Raw genomic sequence first — 16,604 nt, forward strand, 5'->3', positions numbered from 1 at the left:
ACTCTTGATGCACTGACTCCAGCTTCAGTCCACTGCTTGTGAAGCTCTCACAAGTGTTTGACTCTGCTTTGCTTGACAGTATTCTCAAGCTTGCAGTCATCCCTGTTGCTTGTGCACCTTTTCCTACCCAAATTCGTCCTTTCAGTCAACTATGCATTTAATATGCTTTGATACAGCACTCTGTGAACAGCCACTCCTTTCAGTAATGACCCTCTGTGACTTACCCTCTTTGTGGAGGGTGTCAATGATTGTCTTCCGGACCATTGCCAACATGCAGTCTTCCCCATTATTGTGGTTTCAAAGAACAAGAGATACCCAGAATTTATACTGTAGGGATGGTCATTTATTGAAACCCAAATGTAAATATTCTAATATTTTGAGTTTTAGTTTAGTTTTAGATATAGTACTTCAACTTAAACTACATGGAAATGAAATGCAGAAATAAAGTAATTTTTTTTTTTTTTTTTTTTAGTATTTACTTTTATTTCAGTTCATCTTTAATTTATATCAAGTAATGAATTAACTGTATAGTTAATTGAATATTTTTTTGTTTGCTTTAGTTATAGTTAACGATGATTACAATGATCATTTCATTTGGACTGCTTTCATGTCCTTGAAACTGAGCTCTTCCCTTCCCCCTGCACTCACTTTACCTTTTTGTAACCTGTCTGCCTTTGTTTTGGCTCAGCTGTGGTTGACTTTCCCAGTAAACCACATCCTAGAAGACAGGTGTGGCATATCATCCATAAATTACATGCTTTCACCAAAACCAGACCACAGACAGTTCAACGTCACGAGGCGGGTTTAAACCTGTGATCATCTCAGTGTTTCGGTCCCTACAATAGGCTGGCGAATCACAAGTAGAGCAGTGACCTGGATCCATATTGTTTCAAGTGTGAGTGCTGGTTTCCATTGACTTGTATGTCATCCTCGATTGATGTGAAGGATGATTCAGCCTAAACGTGACGTTGAGAGATGAGCTCACTATGTGATGAAACTGCCTTAGTTTTATGCCGCGTGATACTGTGTGGTGACACACACTGTAGTTGTGTGACATTGTCTATGCTTGTCTATATGTTTGTTTTACTGTGTCCTGCAAGATTGCATTGTTTGTGCAAACAGAAAAATCTGTGTGTGCGTGCGCGCATGTGTGAGAGAGAGAGCATGTCAGCGTGAGAGAAATTTGCTCTTCCGTACTGTGCAGCCTCTTTCAGCAGTGAACAAATGCTTCCACTGAGCGATTGCACCAGCTTTCAACATCTTTCCCCCATCTTATTATTATTTTTTTTTTACATCTTGCTTTCTACTTCTTGCCATTTTATGTGGTTAAATTATTACATCTTTGAATTATTTTTAGTAATGTATATTAAACTCTTTCTCTTTAAATAAATTATATATCAATTTATTTTAATTCACATTTTTATTTATTATAATATTTTATTCTTATTTCCATAGAGATTGTACTGACGTTCTCCTTGGTTAAATCATTATGTTTTATTGATATTAACATATATATTAAAAATTTAACTAAATCACACACATGTAATTTTAATTACATTTTTAATAATAAATTATAAAACATTTATATTATTACATATATTATTTTATCTTTATATATAATAATACGATTATTATTATTACTTTTTTCATAATTTTTTTATATTTCATTACTTTCAATATCTTTTCCTCTTATTTTTTTATCTCCTTGCCTTCAAGTTTTCACCATTTTTTTTGTGGTTTAATTTTTTTTGTTTTTATTAGTGCTGTCAATTGATTAAATATTGTCATTACGTTTTTGTGTTTTTATGTTAATTGAATCAAATTATATCAGTATTTATCAATATTTTCTGAAAAATTATAATTAAAGAATTGAACACGTCTCAAAATTGGCTTTTTGTTTGCTTTGTTCATGAAAGCCTGTTACTGGTTTGCAGTCCACAGCAATTCACTTTGCGATCACCTTGTCAGTCTGTTCCTCTTGGGATATAGTGGTTAAGTTCCAGATATTTAGAACTGTATTATATTGTTGCATGTCAGACACTGGAAAGTTACAGAAATGAATCCTCAAGGCCATCAAGTGAATGATGGTCCCTTAGGTCATCTTCCGCTCCCCTCGCTATAAATTGATTTCTTTGGTCTGGTGTCTTGCTCAAGGCCTGCTATTAGTCACAGAGCACGTCAAGCAGGGACTGTCAGAGATTTTTTTCCCTTCCTGTCATTTATTCAGTGCTTAATGTGTTTCTAGCACTTTTGTTCTTCCTATTATTACTCTTGCACTGACACACATTCATATTAATAAATGTTGCAAGACTATGCTAGTATTATGTTGTGCAAGACTGTAAAAAATTATAAAAATGACTGAACTCTTGCATTGACACATGACAGTGACATTCCTACTACAGGTGCATGTCAAAAAATTAGAATATCGTGAAAATGTTAATTTTGTCTTGTAACTTAATTCAAAAAGTGAAACTTTCATTTATTTTAGATTCATTACATGTAAAATATTTCAAAAGTTTGTTTTAATTTTGATGATTAGAGTTTACAGCTCAAGAAAGTCAAAAATCCAGCATCTCAAAATATTAGAATATTTACATTTGAGTTTCAATAAATGATCATCCCTACAGTATAAATTCTGGGTATCTCTTGTTCTTTGAAACCACAATAATGGAGAAGACTGCTGACTTGGCAATTGTCCAGAAGACAATCATTGACACCCTCCACAAAGAGGGTAAGTCACAGAGGGTCATTACTGAAAGGTGTGGCTGTTCACAGAGTGCTGTATCAAAGCATATTAAATGCAAAGTTGACTGGAAAGAAGAAATTGGGTAGGAAAAGTTGCACAAGCAACAGGGATGACCGCAAGCTTGAGAATACTGTCAAGCAAAGCAGAGTCAAACACTTGGGAGAGCTTCACAAGCAGTGGACTGAAGCTGGAGTCAGTGCATCAAGAGTCACCACGCTCAGACGTCTTCAGGAAAAGGGCTACCAAGCCACTTCTGAAACAGAAACAACGTCAGAAGCATCTTACCTGGGCTAAGGAGAAAAAGAACTGGACTGTTGCTCAGTGGTCCAAAGTCGTCTTTTCAGAGAATTTTTTTTTTTACATTTCATTTGGAAATCAAGGTCTGGAGGAAGACTGGAGAGGCACATAATCCAAGCTGCTTGAAGTCCAGTGTGAAGTTTCTGAATTCAGTGATGATTTGGGGTGCCGTGACGTCTGCTGGTGTTGGTCCACTGTGTTTTATCAAGTCCAAAGTCAATGCAGCCATCTACCAGAAGATTTTGGAGCACTTTATGCTTCCATCTGCTTTATGGAGATACTGATTTCCTTTTCCAGCAGGACTTTAGCACCTGCCCACTATGGTATATTTTCAAGAGAAAGATGAGAAACAGTCAATCCAACAATACAGACGATCTGAAGACTCAATAGTGCCTCAGCAGAGCCACAGGCTGATCGCTTCCATCCCATAAATTTGTGCTAAACGAAGTATTGAGTGCATAAATGAACATACTTTAAAGAACTTGAGCTTTTCTGTTTTGTAAATCCTTTTTTTGATTGATCTTAGGAAATATTGTAATATTTTGAGATACTGGATTTTTGACTTTCATGAGCTGTAAGCTCTAATCATCAAAATTAAAACAAAAACACTTTTGAAATGTTTTACTTTACATGTAATGAATTTTAAATATATGAAAGTTTCACTTTTTGAAATAAGTTACAAGAAAAAATGAACTTTCACGATATTCAAATTTTTTGAGATGCACCTGTAAAAATGTTGTCCTGTTTCAGATCAAGAAGACCTCCGAGGCCACTCTCACTACTATCCAGGACATGGTGACCATTGAGGACTATGACGTGTCTGAATGTTTCCATCATAGCCGCTCCACTGAATCGGTCAAGTCCACTGTGTCGGAAACCTACCTCAGCAAGCCGAGCATCGCCAAGAGACGCGCCAACCAACAGGAGACAGAGCAGTTCTATTTTATGGTCAATTTGTGCTTCATTTAAGATTTACCAGTATTTATTTTTTATTAAATCAATCTCTTTATTTAAATAAATGTCATAGGCATTTAATCTTTAAATTAATCATCTTTAAACACGTGCATTATAAGAAAGATTTGCCAAAATTGGTTGGTATGGATAGATGGATGGATGGATGGATTGATGCATTGAAATACGTAGAAATATGCTTTCATAGATTAAATTTTATGTATTTATAAAATTTAATCTGCTTTTGTTTTTCATCGTTTATATATATATATAACTTATCATTTTATTATTTAATATACTTTTATTAAAAATTATCACGTTTCATTGCTCGTAACAAATATATTAATGGCTGGTATATTTTCTCAATTCACTCTTGATTGGCATATGTGGCAAAAAGTTAATTCTAATGCTGTGCTTTAGTTAACCTACTGTCAAATGTTTTTAGTCTCATGCTGGTCTCAATCATGTCTCTTCACAGAAGTTCCGCGAGTATCTGGAGGGCAGCAATCTCATCACTAAGCTTCAGGCAAAGCATGATCTACTGAAGAGGACCCTCGGTGATGGTATTGTGTGCTTTTCTTTGTTCCTTCCAACAGAGGGTCAGCACTTTGAACTGAAAACACAATGATGGAGATAATTTCTAACACATTTGGATCATAATCCTCTTGGCTAGTAGAAACCAGCAGGAAGCTGCTCACGACACACTAGTGCTTATGTGGGTGATGCAACCTCATATTAACCTCATATTAATTAACTGTGATAGTATGGAGGATTATAATTCCCGCATCATGTTGCGTCTTCATGTTTTGGAGCCCGGGGCATTTTAGTTTTGTGTTTTGAACACCGCAGACTCTGCTGTCAGGGGCCGCTGAGTGAATGCTGTGTGGGTGGGTTCAACAAAGCTGTCAGGAACCATGCTCCCTGGCCTAAAATCAACCGTGTCTGTGTTTTAAAGATTGTAAGCTGTAGTCAGCCTGCGGCATACTGACACTTGGATGAAATATTTTTATAGCTAAACGGGTACCTGTTGCTCAAGCATAGAAATGTAGAATTTCTCTTCAAAATGTACCAATGTCCTAAAGGTGTATGTGTGGATGTCTAGTTCCTGACAGATGGCTGGCTGCATGTGCTTTACTGAGCGTAAACAAAAGCCTCCCCTGGGCCTCTGAAGAACTCTGTTCTCATTCTCTATCTCTCTCTCTCTCTCTCTCACCCTCTTACAATCTGTCTCTCACACAGGTTACCGGCCTGAATATGCAACTACAAGGTAAAAAACATTCTTCAGCAGTGCATAAAGTGTCAAATATAATATTAGGATATGTCAAACTTCCTCTCAATGATTACAAGCAGGATGTGGCATCTATCTATCTATCTGTCTGTCTTTATCTGTTTATAGTTTTTTATGTCTTTATATCTGTCATTCTATTGATCATTCTATCGTTCTATCGTTCTCTGTTGTTCTGTCTGACATTATCTGTTTGTTGTTATATCGTGAGTTCTATCTATTATTTATTCTGTTATTCTATCCGTCTGTCATTCTATTTGTTCTATTGTCCTGTTTTTCTTTCTTTTGTTCTAGCCATCATTCTTTAGTTTTTTCTGTCATTCGTTATATCATTCTAGCCATCGTTTCATCATTCTATCATTTTCTTGTCATTGTATATCTCGGTCTGTCTGTTTGTCTTTCTATCCGCCATTCTGTCTTTCATTCTATCAGTCTGTCTGTCAATATATCATTCTGTCTGTCTGTTTTGTCATTGTATCTGTCTGTCATTTTTTCAATTTTTTTAGTTGTTCTGTCTGTTTTTCTATTGTTCTTTCATTCTTTTTATCATTCTATTTATGTTGTTCTGTCATTCTGTCTATCTGTTGTTCTGTCTATCCATTATTCTGTCCATAATTCAGTTTTTCTGTCATTCTATCATTCTGTTTGTTGTATCATTCTATCTCGTTTTATCTATCTACCATTCTCTCCATCTCTCATTCTATCTATCTGTAGTTGTATCTATCATTATATCATTCTAGCCATCATTCTATCGTTATACTGTATTTGCCATTCTATCAGTTTGTCCGCCAATGTTTTGTTCTAGCTATCAGTTGTTTTGACACTCTATCATTCTGTCATTCTGTTTATCAGTCTTTCTATTCATGTTATATCTATCATCTGGTATTTATAGATTTATAGATTGTGAGAGAATACACATGAAAGGTTAAGAGTACAGTCAGCAAAAAGATGAAAACAGTAGACCAGATGCTTATGTCTGCTTAATTCAACATAATTTAACACACATCCATGCAGCTATATTTCCCAGGATTCTTTTACACAATGATTTGCACTATTAGTGCTCTTTACATTTAACCTCAAAAATAAATCCTATAGGGCACAGTTGGAAAGCATGTGATAAACATTCTTTTAGTGAATGTTCAACTCTTCTTTTGAGTAAGGGGCAAGTTTACTCTATTCCTATAGACACTGAGGAGTGAATTGACTGGATTTTGATACTGAACTCAGATTTTTAGATATAACCACATGTGATCTTCTCTTTAAAAAACCAACTGCCCAGGCCAAGCCAAAAGATTTCGTGCTTGGACATCTCTCTCACTCCCACACCGCCTGCTGTTCCCAGCAGACCTGCCATTTCCATGGCCTTTGATGTGCGGTAGAAGTGAAGTTTATGAACAGGACATTGGCGTGAGCAGATCACTGAACTAGGCACAATGGGAGCTTACTGCTTACCCCAAATGACCTGAAATCACATGTCCCCAACATCATTTTATCTCTCAAACAAAATTGTTCGATACACTGTATATGTGAAGCACATTAGTAGTGCTAATGACCAACACCAACACATTCAAGATTAAAAGTGTAAACATCTCTTTATAGGCCTCCCAGTCTTCCTCCTAAACCGTTTGGCACACAGAGGCCCAGGCCACGCTCTGTATTTAACGTTAAGCTGTTTAATGGCAATTTGGAGTCATTTGTTAAGGTACTTAGAGCTTTGGGTGCCGTACTACCTGCACTGAATACTGCCGCTTGAAGCCATAATGATCTACGGCTACTTGCTTCTACGTGACTGATCATTATGGCTGGGGAAGGGTCTTAAACAGAGCAGAAACGGAGGTGTGTGTGTGTGTATACACACAAAGTGAGATGGCGGTGATAAAGTGAGCTTTAGACATCAACAATCACAAAGATCCCTCAGGGCAGCATGAAAGCCTCTTAAAGGGATAGTTCACTTAAAAATTTAAAAATCTCTTTCTTGTGTTGTTACGAATGTGAATTTTTCTCTTCTGTAGAACACAACAGAATGTTCACAAAGCTTTTTTCCATACAATGAAAGTGAATACTGAAGACAGATGCTGTAAAAAAAGTGCCTTAAAAGTTTATTTGAAAGTTTTGTGTGAGAAACAGAATAAAATTTAAGTTTAAATATGGCAAATTACACAGTTATAAGACAAGAGAATCAGTGCTGTTTGGCTTCATTGAAAGGGATTGTTCACCAAAAAATGAAATTTACCCCATTATTTACTCGCCCTCAAGCCATCCTAGGTGTATATGACTTTCTTCTTTCGGATGAATACAGTCGGAGTTATAATAAAAACATCATGATGGATGGATGCACTTTTTTGGGCTTCAAAATCTTGATCTCCATTCACTGCTATCATAAAGCTTTGAAGAGCCAGGGCATTTTTTTAATATAACTCCGATTTGTATTTGTCTGAAAGAAGAAAGTCATATACACCTAGGGTGGCTTGAGGGTGAGTAAATCATTTGGTAATTTAAATTTTTTGGTGAACTATCCCTTTAAAGCTTTGATTTGTAACATATAAACACTGTTGCACACATCAAACTGTTGTATGACTTCAATATTCTTTAAATAAATAGCACAAGTCATGTTGACCACTTTTAAGGTACTGTTTTGGTCCTATTTGGAGTTCATCACCATCTGACTATATTCACTTTTGATGTATAGAGAAGACAAAAACGTTTATATATTACTTTTTTGTGTTCCATGGAAAAATGAAGGTCAATAAAGTTTAGTACAACATAAGGAAGTGTAAATGATGGCTGATTTTTGTATTTTTGATGAACGAACCTGTATTACCTGTAATTGAAGTTTCATTACAAAATTAATGGAACTTGGTGAAGAATGTTATTGGATAATAGGATTCGGTGTTGTCAGCACACCCCCTCTTTTTCTCTCTGTGAGGCTGGAGCTAATGGTGTCATTGGAAGACTAATAATGATTTTGTAGGCAGTCGTTGGTGGCTTGTAGTGCTTGGACCAAATAACCTGGGGATCGCCTCTTTCTCTCTGTTTTTCTGCTCTCTCACTCTCTGGCTCTCTGTCCTCTCGTTCTGCTGTCTTTCTCTCATAGTCGTGGACGACGGAACTCACACACAAGGCACCAGGTACAGAAACATCCGGCTTGTCCTAATTAGCTCATTGCTGCATGTCTTTCTAAGCTTCCAGTAGTTCAACTTCCAGTGACCTTTGCTTAATCCTAAGGAGTTGTGAATCATATACAGTGGTGTCCTAATGTCTGAGACTGCACAGATTTTGGGTTTTCTATTTAAAACTGGGTACGAGAAAACGAAGAAAACTTGAATAAATATGAAATATTTATAAAAAAAAATATTTTTCAATATTTTTCAACTTTTGAGTCAAATTATGACAATATAATTTGTAAGGAAATATTTTGTATTAAATTATCAATATGCAAAATAGAGGCATGTTCACTAGTGGTCTCAGACTTTTGGACTCCAAAGTATATGTGTCCATATGCTTGACAAGAGTTCATTCTTTTTGGCTTCAGTGACCCTAATGCACACAATTATGAGAGAATATCCCACAAATTAAACCACTTTTTACAATTAATAATCATAATAATACATTTCACACTAGAATTTTATAGTGCTTTACACAGGCCAAAAAGTAATATATAATTAAGATTTTATTAAATGTATTAATATTAAAATTTGAATACAACAATGAATATGTGAAAAATAAGGAAATAAAAACATAACTAATTATTGGATTTATTGTAATTGATTATTTTTCATATAAATTAAAAGTAAAGTAAAAGTTCTGCACAATAAAATGCAGAGATAGTTTTCCAGCATTCCTTGTCTTTTCCATCTATGTTTCGATTATGATTTATGAATTTGTATCAGTATTAATAATTAAAGATGTTTGCGGCAGTATATTTTGTATTCACCATATTACTGATCATAGCTGGGAAATGTAGCACCTGTGAGGTCTGCCTCTGTTCCTGGCACTCTCACAGTGTTCAGACTTGGCACATTCCCTGGGTTAAAAGCAGATAACATTATTTTTAAAAGCTTGCAAGAGCGAGCGCTGCCAAACGCTGAACAAACAGCTCTAACCCCACACAACAGGCGGCCCGGACGCCACGATCACATAGCAGGATTCACTAAAGCATTTTGGTTTTTCCACTGTGGCACTGGCTTCATTCATGTTCAAAGAAAACATAGCACGCAGATCTAAGTTGTCATTTTATTTCCTGTCTGAGACCGGATAAGGCACAGAATCTTAGGTGTGCACTTTAAAAAAGGGTCTGTAAGGCTCAAGAAGGATTATCTTCTCATCTCCGACATGAATGATACATGGTGTGTGGGATATTTTCAGTTGATTTAGAGCTAGACTGATTGTTTAGCAAACATCCTGATTTACTGCCAATGTTTGTCTTGTTTTAAGGACTCTGGACAAGCAATACCAAGAGTTGTTGAGAGCTGTATTCGATTCATCAACCTTTATGGTAAGTCATTGTAATGGCCTTGCAACTCAAACCATAAAATACCCATAGCTCCTTAAAAACAGCCCTTTATTGTCACCATATTGTAAGCCTACAGATGAAGTTAACAGTTCTGCTATTGTCTTCAAACTTGTCTAATCCAATTGCTACCTGTCCTCTCATTGGTTATCTGAAGTTTGGTACTTATTTAGAGTGAAGGGTAGGTCACGTTTTTCCGTGGCCTTTCCGAATAAATCCCATCCCAGTGTAGGCCATGCACAGACTTGTTTTAGATCTATTTTAAGTTGTGTTTTTAAATGATGTGCTTTCCTGTCAATGTCAGAGGATGTTCAGTCCAAAAAGGTCTTTATCATATGCCTGTATAAACTATTGTAGATCCTGTGTGTCTGTTGTAAGCTCTGAAAGTTGTCTGTGTGTGGCCGTCTTACTGGAACTATAGAGAAGTTTTTAATTAATCTTTTCTTACCCTCAGCCAAGCTTTCCATTTAAAAGCTAATCCGGACTGACGGATGTTTTTGTAAAAGTTGATTGCACTCTCTCTCCTTCATTCATTATCTTTAATTAGAAAAAGGGAACTTTTTAAAAGCACAGGGCTTAGCTTTTGAGGTTGGGATTTGTCTGTGGTTACTATGGACCGGCTTTTATTTAAATGGACATTGGAAGACGTCTTTAAGCAGTTATTTCAGTTTCTCTCTCTATTTTTAAGGCCTTCAGCATCAAGGAATATTCAGAGTGTCTGGATCTCAAGTTGAAGTCAATGATATCAAGAACTCTTTTGAGAGAGGTAGGTGTGTGTGTGGTAACAGAGTTCAGGTTTCTGAAATAGCTCCAAAAGCGCTGTCGCTGCTGAATAATAATGAATCTCTTATGTCTTCAATGAGTCATATGAGCCATGAACCTAAATTCACATGATTTAAGGACACTTTCTTCCTTGGAAAAACATCTACGTCTTGACATTTTTCTTTTTATTTATATAGATCCACATCAGCATTTCTTGAATGTCAAGATAAACCAAAATAGTTTATTAGAAGTGTTCAGTTCTTTGTGTAATATATAAATGTATAAATATTTTGTTCAGCATATTTGACACATTATGTCTTTTAGGTAATGATCCCCTGACAGATGAAGAGAATAACCACGATATAAACTCTGTCGCGGGAGTTTTGAAACTCTACTTTCGAGGTTTGGAGAACCCTCTGTTTCCAAAGGAAAGATTCTGTGATCTCATCTCTTGTATCAGTAAGTGCCTCTTTTTTCTTTTTCTTTTTTTTTTTTACTTTCTATTGACCTGCAGCTGTAAATCTGTCATTGATTCTCAGTGTGAATTAACAGTGCTTTGAACTGTTATCGTGCGCTCTCACATAAAGAGATCTCAGTCATTTGCCCCAACAGTGGGACAGTGACTTTCTTCACTGTATGACGAGACGTCCAGCGCCTCAGGATAACGCTAACAGCCTTACGCACACTCCATTACAGCACAGTGTGTGTTCCACCATGGCATGACACATTAGGGCTTCAGCTGGTCCTTCAGCTGGCATGAATGCAACTCTGTGTGAGTTTGAAAGAGTAGCATGCTTTATCATGATCATAGATGAGGCTACACTGCACTGAATGAATGAATGCAGTATGACACCATGATGCTCCGTCGTTTATGTTGGGTTATTGGGAAGTTTGTGATCCGCAACTCGGAATAAGGTCCTCTTATCAAAGAACAATGTATGGTTGGTTTAACATTTTTCATAAAAATATGAACACGCAGTAAATGAGTCATAAATTGTACATTATATAAATAAAATATTAATAAACCAATTATAGTAAATAAAATATTCAAAAAGTTTAAAATTATTATTAAATTCTACTATTTTATGTTGTATAAAAAATATTAATGACTTTATGTATTTAAATTATAAGTAAAATGTCTTAAATTCTATGTAAAATTATATAAATATACTAGTGCATTGTATGGTGCATTTTTATATGTATAAACAGTTGAGGTCAAAAGTTTACATCCCCTTTTCAGAATCTGCAAAATGTTAATTTTATCAAAATAAGAGGGATCATACAAAATGCTTGTTATTGTTTATTTAGTACTGACCTGAATAAGATATTTCACATAAAAGATGTTTACATATAGTCCACAAGAGAAAATAATAGTTGAATTTATAAAAATGACTCCGTTCAAAAGTTTACATCCACTTGATTCTTAAGTGTTGTTACCTGAATGATCCACAGCTGTTTTTTTAGTGATAGTTGTTCATGAGTCCCTTGTTTGTCCTGATCAGTTAAACTGGCTGCTGTTCTTCAGAAAAATCCCTCAGGTCCCACAAATTCTTTGGTTTTCCAGCGTTTTTGTGTATTTGAACTCTTTCCAGCAATGACTATATGATTTTGAGATTCATCTTTCCACACTGAGGACAACTGAGGGACTCATATGCAACTATTACAGAAGGTTCAAATGCTCACTGATGCTCCAGAAGGAAAAGTCATGCATTAAGAGCCGAGGGTGAAAACTTTTGAACAGAATAGAGATGTGCACATTTTTCTTATTTTGCCTAAATATCATATTTTTTTCATTTAGTACTGCCCTTCAGAGGCTACAGAAGATAGTTACATGTTTTCCAGAAGAGAAAATAAGTTAAATTTACCCTGATCTTCAAATTCAAATAGTTTGTCTGTGCGTGTGGATGAATGTCAAGGCGTGTGTTCATACATACCCGACCAACGTGCTGCTCTGTGCCTGTGACATTCTCTAGAGTGTGAATAATGGGGATTCCCTGCTGTTTACATTTACACACGACTTACCCCTTCCCAGCATACCACGCACTCCCTCCAACACACGGCCTCTCCTGTTCTCTGTCCACGGCAGATCTATATTTAGACTGTCAGAGTTATGCGTTCACTGCACTGTAGGAGATTAGTTTGAGTTGTGTTTCTGCAAATATGTGCCTTGTCTGTGGTGAGGCTTGACAATGTTGGAAACCCAGTTTCGTGCTCAAGTAAGACGAATAACACGGGTAGCTTATTCCCAAAATCCATTCCCAGATCTTTTTTAATGGTGACATGGCTATTTTAAGCCGCTATCAGTGGATGAATCGGGGATCTGTGTGCGCTTAAGTAGCTATGGATGAGAGCAGGTCTCATCAGTTTTTAATTGTTTTACAGAGGCTGATTTTGCTTTCAGAAGTACTGTGTGTGTCTCACAGCCAACCCGTGGGATCCGATGGGGTCAAGATCTAGTTGTTAATCTGAAGCTATGTTTAGAATGAGCTAGTAGCATACTGTGTAGTATGCACTATATATTTTTTAAAAATAGTATGTGCAACAGTAAGCAAACATTTCAGTGAGTTCTGTGCAAAAGTAATTTAAATCAGTGAGTCACATCCAATTGTTGGCTTTTTAAAACAATTTTTGGTAGAAATGTCTTGGCAGTCAGATCAGATAGTAAAATAGGAAGGAAATCATAAAGATCACAGCTTGTAGCATTTGGACCAATCCAACTATTTATATTTATATTTAACAAATAATCTCGTATGCCCCCTCAACTAACCAAAGGGCCAACTATGAAGGTCTGTGGACCCTTCCCCCGAAATGCATCTAACACCTAAGAAAGGTAGAACAGACCTCTGGTTCCATGGCAACCCATCTGATAAACACTTGTTTATTGTTCAAAGGAATGCTGGCAGAGCAACTCACTTCATTTCCCCTTAGGAAAAAGACATTATGCCATAAAAATGGACTCTTCACTAATTAATTCAAAGAAAAACCTTCCTTTTGAATGAACACGCATATCTTCAGGTCATTGTGTATATTATTACTGTTCTTGTATATGTTTTTGTGTATTGTATACTGTTTTATGCATGCTTACGATAGATCACTAGTTAATATCACTTTAGCTGTACCATGTTTAGTCTCTATCAATTCGTCTTCGGATGATCTAATTAAGAGTGAACCTTACATGTTCATGCCTATGCAACATATTAGTGTCCTAAGAATCTTTAGTAGTTTGTGCATTAACCCAGGCGAATTACCTATGCAAATGACCATGTTCAGAGACAAAGAGTCGTAAAACCTTCCCTCCAAAAATTCAGGACTCCATTGGCTATTTGACATCCCAGAGTTGTGACCTCTGTAGCAGATAAAGCTCTCACATCAGTGATGCCCCTGCAGTCTGCGGTTCTGTTAGATCCTAAGAGGATGAGGAGGATGTGAGCTAGAACTCTTCTGGACCCTTAAGTTTTTGCGCCAAGCCTTGCGGCCTTGACTTTCCATTCAACCAAGAATCCTCGGATGTCAGCAGATCTCTTTCTTGGCTCTTTTTCCCTTTCTACCTGGGAAGAAACTCCCAATTACCACCGAGCCAGAATAACATCTTTTGGAGTTCATCACCCTTCAAACCCGGAAGAACTTGAAGAACTCGAAGAACTCCCACACCACCAAACCTTCAAACCATCAGAACTTTCATCCGAGACTGCATCCGGACACTCATTCAATGACCAAAGGCATTGCAAGTATCGTACATTTAACTAAACAAAAGAGAGGTTTAGTATAAGCTATAGACCCCGTTATAAATGGCACTGATGGTTTTATTCAGGTGGTTAACTGACTCTTTTCATAGCTTCATTGTCTGGTTTCCTGATGGTTTCATCCATCAACTCTCATTTGCCCTTTCCCCATGTATGAGTGATTGTATGTTTGTTTTTGTTTGTTAGACTAGTTTCCGTTAGTGTTTAGTTAATAAAAGTTGTGTGCACAAATTACATGAGGAAAGTATTTTCTGTGGCCAAGGAAATATCCTTTCTTAGAGTTGATATGAACTTGCACTGAACATTCGCTGGACGGACAGATCAGTTGATGGCAGTTTAATTCTGCTACAGTTATTACTGTCAGCCGATATAAATAATTGTAATTAATCATAATTAATTGTAATTATTTATATACAATTTCCTTTTGAGCTTATAATTTGTTACATACTAGTGTTGCCATGAAATAGTGATAGTAGAATAGTACGCTTCCAAACACAGCCTAAGAGGACTTTACTAAGGTAGACCACAAAGATCCGTAATGGAATTCCAGAGAGGACAGGAAGTGAGTTATAATGCCTCCAAGGAGAAAACCCAGTGAAATCTGTAAACATTCCTGCAGGAGAGCCGCAGGAATACTCACACACATTTCTGGGATGCCAGTCTTCTGGATTAATATTTAAACTTCTTTAAAAAGAAGAGTTTAATAGTTTTTAGACTTTACCTCTTTTAATGCTCTTGTAATCAGCTTCATTAGGTCCAGGGTGATGGCCGGCACACCTGCCAATTAATTTAAATGAACTCAAGTTAATTGCCTTGTTTTTTAATTCACTCTTTGTGGTGGTTAAAACACTGAATCAGAGAGTGCATAACAGATACACATATCTGTATCTGTCATGTCCCTGGTTACAGACCTTTCTGTGTATGTGCTATATATTTATGACTTCTGGGGCAAATTGAAGCAACAAATCAGTGCAATTTCATTCTTTTTATGTATATTTTGGATTAGCTTTTATTTTTATGTTTTCAGTTTTCGTTAATTTTAGTTTAGTATGTTTTTCTTATGTGCTTTTGGCATTTTTATTAGTTTTAGTTTTTTATATTTTAGAATATTTTATATTATATTTTTGTTTCAGTCTTAATTTAGTACTTCATCTTTAACTGATTTAATTTTTTTGCATGTTTGTCACACTTTAATATTTAAAGTTGTTTGATGATCTGAAACATTAATCAAAGATAACACAAGTAAACACAACATGCAGTTTTTGAATGAAGGGTTTTTTTTATGAAGGGAAAACAAAATCCAAACCCACATGGCCCTGTGTAAAAAAAAAAAGTGCCCCCCCCCCCCCCGTTAAAACATAACTGTGGTTTATCACACCTGACTTTTCTTAAAGCCACTTCACTAATTTGTGAAGCTCAATTATCTTTTGCTGCACATCAGAAATATATTCTTTGGTTTTTCTCATTGTAATGGATGATTAAGGGAATTTGGGCTTTGTTTTCCCTCCTATTTATATTTCTGTGAAACAGGAAGCCTTGGCTGGATAATTTCATGTTCATAATCCCCCTGGAGTGCTCAAAATTGTGAATATGAATGGGAATATACTTCAGAGATATTTTACTCATAAGAATTTCTAGGGGTGCCAATAATTGTCCAACGTGTATTTGAGAAAAATATTTATTTCATGATGATACCCCCCCCCCCCCCCATTTTAAATTCTTATTATCCAATGAAAGGTTAGATTTTTGTGATTTGTTTTTTTTTTTTTTAAATAAAAGATCAGAAAGATTAAAAATGCAGATTAATTTTCACTTGATCATATTTACCAAGGGTGCCGAAATATTTTTGGCCATGACTGTATGTATGCGTGTGTGTGTGTGTGTGTGTGTGTGTGTGTGTGTATATATATATGTGTGTATGTGTGTATATGTGTATAATTATTATTTTTTTATTATTTTTTTAAATATATATTTTCACAAATATTTTAATAACTTTAGTTAACAACAATAAAAACACTAAAATTTCAAAAAGGAGTGCATGTTTTCCAGTAAGACTAGGATATTGGAGATGTTTGCAAAATGACAAGGTTGGCACAGAATTTAACTTTTGAACAGCATTTGCATTTGAACAGTGTTCCAAAGTTTTTTTGTTTGTTTGTTTTTTTTCAACATTTAATGAGCTCAGCCTTGTAACTCTATGAATTCGGGGAAGTCGTGGCCTAATGGTTAGAGAGTCGGACTCGTAATCCAAAGGTTGCGGGTTCGAGTCTCGGGCCGGCAGGGATTGTAGGTGGGGGGAGTGAATGTCCA

General features: G+C 36.0%; 1 protein-coding gene across 2 annotated transcripts in view; it reads left to right on the forward strand.

Annotated features, from left to right (window-relative positions):
* LOC306888042 (SLIT-ROBO Rho GTPase-activating protein 1-like) overlaps positions 1 to 16,604 on the forward strand; it is a 116,900-nt gene that overhangs the window by 75,902 nt on the left and 24,394 nt on the right. The window contains exons 9-15 of one of the 2 annotated variants that reach the window (XM_079446142.1): positions 3,794 to 3,991; positions 4,473 to 4,557; positions 5,234 to 5,261; positions 6,879 to 6,981; positions 9,714 to 9,774; positions 10,478 to 10,555; positions 10,876 to 11,010. In XM_079446142.1, coding sequence (XP_079302268.1) covers positions 3,794 to 3,991; positions 4,473 to 4,557; positions 5,234 to 5,261; positions 6,879 to 6,981; positions 9,714 to 9,774; positions 10,478 to 10,555; positions 10,876 to 11,010 — 688 coding nt within the window. Of the gene's footprint in view, positions 1 to 3,793; positions 3,992 to 4,472; positions 4,558 to 5,233; positions 5,262 to 6,878; positions 6,982 to 8,373; positions 8,408 to 9,713; positions 9,775 to 10,477; positions 10,556 to 10,875; positions 11,011 to 16,604 lie in introns of both variants that reach the window. The other variant, XM_079446143.1, reaches the window with a different exon arrangement.

Source organism: Barbus barbus (genome assembly GCF_936440315.1).
Source record: "Barbus barbus genome assembly, chromosome: 22".
Classification (NCBI taxonomy): domain Eukaryota; kingdom Metazoa; phylum Chordata; class Actinopteri; order Cypriniformes; family Cyprinidae; genus Barbus; species Barbus barbus.